This window comes from Platichthys flesus, chromosome 20, assembly GCF_949316205.1.
Source record: "Platichthys flesus chromosome 20, fPlaFle2.1, whole genome shotgun sequence".
Taxonomy (NCBI): Eukaryota; Metazoa; Chordata; class Actinopteri; order Pleuronectiformes; family Pleuronectidae; genus Platichthys; species Platichthys flesus.
In genome coordinates, this window is record NC_084964.1 from 15,444,956 (window position 1) to 15,455,086 (window position 10,131).

General features: G+C 43.6%; 1 protein-coding gene across 2 annotated transcripts; it reads left to right on the forward strand.

The window, feature by feature from the left end:
- The first annotated feature begins 276 nt into the window (after positions 1-276).
- On the forward strand, positions 277-10,015 carry tdrd1 (tudor domain containing 1). 2 transcript variants are annotated; one of them, XM_062414385.1, is made up of 24 exons: positions 277-435; positions 611-648; positions 743-803; positions 1,396-1,510; positions 1,642-1,708; positions 1,809-1,889; positions 1,971-2,150; positions 2,240-2,383; positions 2,547-2,712; positions 2,795-2,878; positions 3,596-3,772; positions 3,860-3,967; positions 4,221-4,391; positions 4,633-4,896; positions 5,012-5,143; positions 5,568-5,675; positions 5,768-5,935; positions 6,528-6,878; positions 6,962-7,078; positions 7,176-7,307; positions 8,413-8,580; positions 8,669-9,067; positions 9,414-9,457; positions 9,579-10,015. In XM_062414385.1, the coding sequence occupies exons 1-24, from the start codon at positions 279-281 to the stop codon at positions 9,648-9,650; spliced, it is 3,504 nt and encodes a 1,167-aa protein (XP_062270369.1). In that variant the 5' UTR covers positions 277-278; the 3' UTR covers positions 9,651-10,015. The 2 variants fall into 2 exon arrangements, with proteins under 2 accessions (XP_062270369.1, XP_062270370.1); XM_062414386.1 differs by having other exon boundaries at positions 7,179-7,307.
- The last annotated feature ends 116 nt before the right edge of the window (positions 10,016-10,131 follow it).

Consider the following 10,131-nt stretch of genomic DNA (forward strand, 5'->3'; position numbering starts at 1 on the left):
GAACTGCGCAAAACACACCCCAAAAAAATGAAAAATCCAACTTTTTTCTTTATTCTTCATTTGTGTTGTACGCGTGTAAATACGTGAAGATACATTATTGTTGTTTCGCTTGCAAAGAGCTACTCAGCGAGCTAAAATGTCGATAGCTGCACCGTTAACTAGCTTGTGTCGTGTTGTTCAAGTGCAAACCGCGCACTTCGCACACGTGCCATATTTTAATCTGTTTATAAAATCTCTGACTTTACATTAGTGGTATTTTAACGCGGACAGGTGTCGCCATGAACCGACTGCTTTCTCCGAACATGGTTCAACCCAACCTGCCCTTGAGGAAACCATCATCGAGCCCGATGGCTGTGTCGGCCCCGGCTCTGAGGCGCCTCTCCGGGCCCGGAGCTGCAGCATCCCTCGGCTCCGCTTCTGGTGCCACTGGAGACGGTAAATCCCCAAAGTCCTCTCCAGAAAAGACCCACTGCAATAATGGCTGGACTCGTAACCTGCCAGGAACACCTCTGCTTTCATGTCACTTGGATATTTGCATGGAAATATGATCCACATCTAAATATTTCTTGGGATTTAAGTTTGAACTCATTAACTTCTCCCTGTCTTTCAGGTCTTGTTCATCCTCTGGTCATCAGGAATAACTCTGGAGTATGTGTCAAAGCTGCACTTCATCTTAAATCGGTATCAGCCTGTTGAAATTAAAGTGTCCCTTCTCAATGCCATTTTCTTCCTACTTTCACAGGTGTTGGGATCCGAGCCCCCAGCACTGACTGTTTATTTCTGCAACTTCTGTGGGCACCAAGGTAACGGTGCAATATAAATTGGTTTGTTCTGGTCCATTAGCTAAAAGCAGCCAGCGATACCAGTTGAATTCACCGGTAAATACGTTCTCAGTCATGATTGGGGTTAAGTATGTGCCTCGGTGTTCAGTGCTGGTGTATCTGAATGTGAAGAATGAGGACCTGTCTCGAATCAAGGTGATTCTGTTCGATCATAAACCTCCTCCTATGCCAGAGATGAAAATCAGACTAAATTGAAAAATTCACATTTGTTTTTAGCAATATAATAGGCATTGGTGCTTCTGTGATTAAGTTGACAAACAAACATGTGTTATTAATAAAGTGCTGTTTCACTAAAAGGATTCCACATTATCACACAATTACTTTATGAAATTCCACATACAAATTTGAAGCTCATGGTGGACAAATAGTGAAAATGACCCGACTAACTACTGGGTTTAAAGGATGTAAGTGTGAATTGCAGCAATGGGAAGAAGTTTTCAAGTTCTTACGGTGTGTTGATGGAAAAGGGCTAATGGATGATGAGAACACAAATTAATCATTATTTATCACACTTGTGACACATCATACAACTTTTTTTGGTCTGCACTGGTAGGAAATTTCCGATGCACACGCTGTAAGAAGACGGCTTACTGCTCGGTGGTGTGTCAGACAGAAGACTGGAAGGTGCACAGGCACACGTGCAAAGCCGTTGATCCAGAACCTGCAAAGTAAGCCGGTTCACCCACCGACTGTCAGCTTTAACCAGTTTTTAATACTATTAACAGAAGACTGTCAAATACCAAAGATGTTTTAAGTTTATATATAATGTCCAGCAACTACTGCATCTCTTATTCTAAAGGGCAAAACCAAAGGAAATCCCTGCTTCACCTGTGACAGGAGACCAGGGCGGCCAGTTGGAGTTGAAGGTAATTGCACAGCTTTGGTTTTTATCTGCAAGTTTTACAGTTGCATTATTATAAATAATTAGTGATCCATTTTCTTTTGTTTTATCTCTGTTTATTAAAGCATGCTGACGCACCCAGCCTCCAGAGGGTGTATTTAAAAGACTTAAATATGCGCAAAGCTGTTATGGGAACAGAAATCAAGGTAAAACACTCCCAGTTTTTTTTCTCAACTGCAGATGTAGAATACCAAATTTGTTTGTTGTAATTTGTGTACGGTTTTTAGGCATCTGTTGTCGAGTTCCACAGCCCCGGCAGATTTTACCTTCTTAGTCAAGCCCCCGAGCTGATGGAGGCCCTGAAGGTCATCAGCGTGGAGCTTCAGAAAGCGTACAGCTGCCCCTCAGCAACAACATACGTACCCTGTGATGGGGAGGTTTGCGGAGTGCAGTTCTCCTCTGATCTGGTGAGCAGAGACCTTCTAAATGATTTTAAGAGGCAGAAGATTTTGTCCTTGACTGTGTCACATGTGTTTGCCTCAATCTTTCTGTGTAGAACTGGTACAGAGGCCTCGTCCAGACTTTGTCACCTGACCAGATGACGGCTAAAATCCTTTACATCGACTTTGGCAATGAAGAGTGTGTCCCTGTGACAAGGATCAGGCCCCTGAGTGCCAACATCCAGCCGTTTAGTCCTTGCGTGAGTGTATAGTCACAACGCTTAAATTGGTTGTATTTTATGAAGTGTCCAAAGCTGAAGTTAATGCGATCAAAATATATTTGTGTTCCCTTAATATCATCAATAATGCTCAGACAGCCATTAAGTTCATGATGAGTCCAACACTAGCATCTGTTGTGTCCAGGCAATGGAGTGTCGAATCGCTGGGGTGCTGCCGTTGGCTACAAACTGGTCAAGCGAGTGCTGTGTTGCAGTGAGGCAGCTGCTGGCTGGCAAGACTGTGACTGTGAAGCTGGTGGAAACAGTCGAGAATAGTTGCATCCACGTTGTGGACATCCAGCTTTCAATGGGTAGGTTTTTAGAAAGGCTGGACTACATGATGATTAAAAGTCTAACTTCAAAGTCAGTGACCCTTTTTGTGTTTTCTTGTAGGAACTACATTGAGCATGTTCCTCCTTGAACAAGGTTATGCAGCAGAGGAACCGGTAGATGCAGCACCGACTCAGCAGGAAATAAGTAAGACGGGTTAATCTTTACTCAGCCACTCTGTCACGCTACATACCATTAGGAACATAAATGGGGATAATGGCATTTTGCTCTAATAGTCACTGTCATTAGTGAAACAATGCAACATTACTGGCTTACTTTACTGGTGGGTCAAGATAGCATGCAATAGGTCAGGCTGACAGTGGACGCCCTCTGCTGGATCCCGAGGCAAACTGATCCAGACAGTCTGATGCACTTCTCACTGTTCATTTTCAATTTGAACAGGTCATTACAGTTTGAATGTGAACCTTTCCTCCTGCCTTCACATAAATATTCAAATTAAGAATAATAAGTCCTCAAGCTCATCACATTATTACTGAAAATATGAACAGATGTTTTGCTGTTGGCAAAATGTCACAAAGCTGTCCATCATCTAACTTTGTACTTTTCAACAGCAGTGCAAGTCATTATCTTTTATTCCAGATACGTTCTGCTGTAATGCTCCAAGGCCTTCCTGCATAACCCACAGACAAACCAAGTACATGCAGAGACTGTTCATCAGTAAATAAACAGTTTGACAGTGCATATCTTTATACTTTTGAATTCTTTCATGAGTCCCTCATGAAGTTTAAGGGACAATATGATAATTAAATAGAGACAGAAACAAATTACTACTTCTCAGAGCAAACCTTTTTCACCCCTCACTCTGGTTAAAATGATTTTCAGAATCTGTTCAATCCCCTTCAGGCGTCATGATGAGCGCATCCTTGGAAAACTTCAAGCGTCAGTCCAGTGGAAAGGACGACAACACCTGGGCTCATCCTCCAGAGCCTCTGACCCAGGCAGTGGGTGACTCCTTTTTTGTTGTGGTCATCGACTTCCGATCACCCACTGACATTATTTTGCAGAAGGTGGAACATGCTGGTAGGGAGCATTTATTTTTTCTTCTAATGCACAAAAATGAAATCTCTGCACCTCTGTATTTTAAAGTTGAGAGATTTGGGTTCACAGGAGTGATTCAGGAGTTGCAGTTGAACCTGAGGGAATACTGCGCTCAAGTCCCAGCCCCTCAGAACTTCAGACCAGCACCCGGCACTGTTTGCTGTGCCCAGTTCACAGGTACAGCTCATTGGGCTCCTTGAACACATTGCAGTACGAGGGTTTGTTTAATTAGAATGTACTCGACTGCATAAACCATCCACTCAAGATGCAATCTGTTGTTTTAACCAGGTTTCATTGTAACAAAGATTTTTTTGTTGCCAAATGAGAAGTGAATTAAACCTTCTTTTTTTTTTTTTATATCAGTAAGTCTATACACAGATTGAAAATAACAAGTGATGGATACTTGTTGACCTGTGTGCGTTTCTTCCAGAGGACAAGCAGTGGTACAGGGCCAAAGTTCTGGCATATCCCTCAGAAGAACGCGTCTGTGTTGGCTATGTTGATTTTGGCAACTCCGAGGAGGTGGAATTAGGTCACCTGAGACCTATAAGCACTTCATTACTGGCCCTGCCAATGCAGGCTATGCCTTGTGGCCTAGCAGGTAGTTTCAGCACTGTGCACAACATTTTACATTTTTGTTAGAAAACAATGGTCAATGAGTTGCATGCTTGCAGCTTTATTCTTTCCATTTCTCAATGTCTCCTCTACCACTCGCCGAAAACTGCTAAGATTCATTGGCACAATCCGGTTTTGCTTAATTGAAATGTTAAAACACAAATATATGCCGTCTTACGTCCATGGTTGCTCACCTACTCCAACCCGTGTGTGCTGTTCCTTTCCAGGGGTCCAGCCTGTTGGGGAGAGTTGGTCAGACGACTGCCTGTTGGCCCTGCGGCGAAGAGTATCAAACCGAATACTGCGCGTTGAGATCCAGAGAGCGGATAAGGGCAAAGCCTCCGTGGCAATAATTGACGAGGCCAGCGATCCTCAGGCCAATATAGCTGAGCTGCTGATCTCTGCCGGTTACGCTGCACCCGCTCCTGTTGCCACCACGAGTAGCGACCAGCAGGTGGACCAGACGCCATCAGCTTCTCCTGAACCGCCTGGTGAGAAGTGTCTGAAGTTCATCTTGCCCACTTTACATTTTGAGGATTTTTGCTCAAAATACACAGAGTCAAATTGCGTCTGTGTATGTTGAATGTGTTGAACTGTGCTCCTCAGTGTCGACTCCAGCCTCCGAGCCTCTGGTGTGGTCTTTCCCTGAGATTCCCTGTGACGGCCAGACAGTGGCGCTGCTGCCCAGTGTTCTGGAGAACCCTGGAGAGTTCTACTGCCGCTTAGACAAACCTGCAGGTATGGTTGTTTGAGCATAGAGGGCCACACTATCATTAGTTTGTGACAAAAAAATGAATCTCAATTAGGGCTTGTTGAGTCTTATACAGTCCCTAATGGGCCTTCTTCACATCAGACATTTAGACTACTGTACATAACATTCAGATTGCTATCAGTTTCTTTTTCAATCTTAACAGGGGTTCTTAATCGAGTGAAATCGTCTATTTAGTGTAGCTAATCCTTTGTTGGTTTATTTTTGTCTTTGCCATATTTTTGTGGACATACAGACAATTGTATTGAGTAGAAAGTTATCAGCAATGACTTGTTTTCTTTGTTTCTCGACCAGGCTGCCTCGAACAAACTATAAGAAACACTGCAGTCTGTATGAAACTGTCCTTTGAGATGTCCTGATAAGACTTCATCATTGTATTTGTATGTTTGACAGACCACCAGCGGCTGATAGATCTTGGGGCTGAGTTGAAGCAGCATTGCGAAGCGGAAAACTCACTGTTTGAGCCCAAAGTAGGAGAGCCCTGTTGTGCCGTGTTTCGTGGTGAGTCTCCTTGTTGTGATAATGTTAATTGAGTTAAAGTTAAGTTAGTAATTTTTCTGGGAATATATTGTGTTTCTGTTTACCCCCCTCAGGTGATGGAGCTTGGTACCGGGCTATGGTGAAGGAGCTGTGTGAGAACCAGGTGTCTGTGAACATTGCAGACTATGGTTACAGCATGAAAGTAGAACGGCACCAGCTCAGATCCATTACACAACGACTCCTTGCTCTACCCTTCCAGGCAGTTTGCTGCTGGCTCTCAGGTTGTGTGTGTGTGCATGTGTCTGCGTGTGTTTTATGAAATATAAGTAATTGGTCCATGGTATTTGTTCCTATGCCTCCGTGCAAACTACAGCTGAAGCTCGAGGTAATTTGTTTTTGGATGTTCGTCCAACTATGATGAACATGACATCTGAGGAACTGATCATACATGAGGGAATTTCTTTAATTTGGCAGTAACATATTCTCAAGGTCACTGTGACCTCATAAAACATTTGTTTTGGCTTCTTGAATGTGACATCATACGATGGCCTTGAGGAGATCTCTTCAAATTTGGAATGAAGCTTCACTTTGAATCCAGGATGAGCTGATTGGAATTTGGTGGTGAAAGGGTCAAGGTCAATGTGAACTCACTTCAAAGTCTTAATTAAACACATGAGTCTGGATAAGGCTGGACACACATGATGTAATCTACCATGTCATTGGTTGGACGCATTTTGGTAACTGTATTCTATTTAGCAGCAACATAAGACATACAATGATTAAAGGTACTTCAAAAATAGTTACTAATAGATTTGAAAGTATCCTGTTCATCTTCTGAGATGAAAATGTCTGTTTGCTCTGTTTGGTTTTCAGGTGTGGAGCCCCCGGGCTCAGAGTGGAGCAGCGAGGCGATCCTGTGGTTCCAGACGTTGGTGGACGGAGAGCTGCTCTCCGCTCGTGTCCTCTCTGTCACGGAGCAGGGCTACGGGGTGGAGCTGATGAGCAAAGGGCAGAATGTGGCCGATGCCCTGATTTCTGAGCAACTAGCCAAAGTTCCTGGAGAGGTTCCAAAAGAGACTCATGTAAAGACAGGCTCTGAAGCAAAATACCCAGAGAGTGCAGCTCAAAATGAGCTCAACCAAATACGTGCACAGGCCTCCAACCAGGCAGGAGCCACTTCCAAAGAGATCCCAGCTGAGGAGCAAACTGCTGTGCCATCGGAAGGTCAGCTACAGCCGATGACTCTAAATGAAAAGCATTGGTCGATTTTAGGAGCCTGATTAAATTGTCTGTAATTCTTTTCCCAGTACCATCTTTCCCAGTCGACTGGAAGACGATGGAGCTGCCTCTCAACGAGACCTTTAAGCCGTGCATCGCAGCTGTCGCTAATCCTTCCCTCTTCTACCTGCTTGCTCCCACTCTGGGTCAGAACCCTCACTTCGTCGCTCATATACAAATAGTGAAAACAAAGGAGAGCTCCTCAGCCACTCCTACCTGTTGTAATTGCTTTGTTTTTTTCAGTAGTAGACCAGCAGATGCTGCAGCGGCTGATGATGGACGTAGCTGCCTACTGCAAAAACAACCAGGCGTCTTTGTCCTCGGCTGTCCCGAGCAGACCAGGTCCTGGGGCTGCCTGCTGTGTCCAGTACTCTGGTGAGGAACATTATATCATTCATGTAATACATCACATGATAGACATATATACATATAGGATCAAATGTATACCATAGGATATTTTTGGACATTTTCATAGTCTTCCCAGGGAAAGATGTATGGATCTTGATAGAAACAATCTTGCAATTTGGTGCGACATGATTAAAATTGAATGTTTGTTGTGGAGGTATGTGCTCTACTTGTGTTATAATCATTGCTATTACTCCCTTAAGCCACTAGGTGTCAGACAGGTGAATGACTATGTGCCTGTTTCACCCCCTTACATCTATCTGCTCTGCACAATGGCTGAAAATAAAAATTTAAAACACCACACTGATATAATTAACACTGAGTTAATTTTCACGTCATATTGTGGTTTATGAGGAAATTGCATCAATGGGTTTAATAGTCACTGTAATCAGGGGAAAGCCGCCTCACCCTGGTATCATCATTCCCACACGTTTAATGATTGCAGGACAGAAACTATCAAGCGCTTCCCATCTTCTTTCACACAGTCGCCTTCCATAAATTCTCTTCCTTCCTTCTCCAATCCAGTTTTTATGTTTGTTCTCCGACAATTCTTGAGACCCCACCTGCAGTTGTTACCCGTGCAGACCCAAGCTGGTAATTTGGGATCTGCTAGTAGATATAATTACACAGCGTGCGCTCGGTGCAGCATAGGAGCGGCTCTGCTTTAAACACAGTATGCAGGTAGGTGACTATACCTTGGCATACATTCCATAGCTCGGCTAACTACAGGGTCCGGTTTAATGGAGCTTTTTTTCGCAGTGTCTGTGGATTCTTAGCCGGAACAGGCTCGGCACACTTTAAGGGCGGATATTTGACCAAAAGACAAGGAAATAATAATTATTGATAACTTCACAAATTTCTATGATATATCCATGTTATTGGCCTCAGACAATTCAATTCAAGTTTAATGAAAATGTCCTTTTTAATCTGTAACAGAAAGTTGAATGAACACATCACAATAAAAACACTTCCAGAGCTCCGAACTAATCTATTAATTATAATCCCCTGCAGCTTTTATTCCTCAGAAATCCGCCAAAATATGAAATGAATGTTGTTGGACTTTTCTTTTTTCCAGCGGACAGTAACTGGTACCGTGCAGTGGTCCTGGAAGCCGGGGAGAAAGAGTTGAGCGTCATCTACGCAGATTACGGCAACACTGAAAAGGTGCCATCCTCCCGAATCTTACCGATCCCCGGGCACCTGCTGCAGCTTCCTTTTCAGATCACCCGCTGCACCCTCGATGGTAATTATACAGCTTTATACTCTTCTTTGTGGAACTAATTTCACACTAGACCATAATTGTGCTATCTGTAATTCCTCCCTTCTCCTAGGTCAGGAGCACTTCCCTGTCGTGTGGCATGAAGAAGTGCTGCAGCTGTTTAAAACCGTCCTCTCAAACGACGTCCTCGCCACCGCCCTGTCCTTCGACGGCTCCGCTAACGTGCTGTCGCTCACTCTGCCCGCTGAGAGGGGCGGAGGGCAAGTCGCTGCCATGATAGTGGAAGCACTGCAGTTCCTGACCAAGACAAATCCTTCCCCAGGCACCACCCAGAGGGCTGAACAGACCGACAGCAGCACACCTCCTGTCAGCTCCACTGCCGAGCCCGAGTGCCCACAGCCCAAGTCCCCACCTGAACACACAGCAGCTGCCAGTGGATCAACCATAACTTCAGAGCCAACGCCCCTCACTCGCCAACAGATTATAAAAACACATGAAGAATCAGACAGTGGTTAGTGACGTCACTATTTCAATGTTAAAAATCGGGATCTAGTGAGTTTAAATGTGATTTCATAAGGGCACTGTTGGGCCTTAGCAGAGAACATAAAAGGTATTTATTATGTTCATCATTGATTCAACTGAAATTTTGGAAAAATGTCAGGAGATCCAGTGCAGAAGATGTTTATCAAATGGAGCCACCATTAAAAGCAAACGCAGAAACTAATGATTCGTCAGCTTTTAAAACAAGAACATGATCTGTGACTGTCAGAAGAAAATTGTTTTCAAATTTCCAATCAGACTTTTTGTGACTGTTGAAGTTGGTGTGACGTTCACTTGTCCTTCTGTTTGAATCTCAGATCCTCGGACCTCCGGCTGCTGCTGTGCCAGTCTGAAGACGAAGGTTAGGCCTGGAGTTTGAAAAGCATCATTTTGAATTATTTTTATGACAGTTGATTTCCTGTTGTACTTAAAAATGGAGAAATAAAAATGAATATGTCATTGTTTCCTCTCGTCTTCCACAGATGGATCACCTGGAGCAGCTGATGCAGCTGCACATTTCTCTCATGGGGCAGCTCATTGGACAGAAGAAATAATGTTTACCCATAATGCCCTGTTCTGCAATCCAGTTTGACAACTTGTTGCAAAGTTGTGGTTGTTAATGTTAAACCATCTACTTTTAATTTAGTGCACTTAAAAGTGAAAATGCACTTTTTGGAGGACATTTGTTTTTAGCCTGCAGTTAATGTTTAGGTTTTAATATTTTCGAAGGCTCTTTGAAACCCGGTGCTTGAAAGTGAGCAGAGATATTTGAGATGTTAAAACTCAATTTGTCAAAGTGTGTGTTTGTCTCCTGTGAGTGTGAGTCGGTTTCTTTATTCAGTCCTATGCACTTGTTCAGGTGGGATGTTCATCCTGGTCCAGTTTTCTGTTTGACGTGTGTTTACATAAAAGTTCTGTGATGGGGAAAAAAAGCCAGAAGTAGAAGTTGTTTTTATTTTGACACCACGATCCCACGACTCAAAAACATCCACATTGAAAAGTTGATGTTTGAAAACGTGTTGCCTACATTTCCCT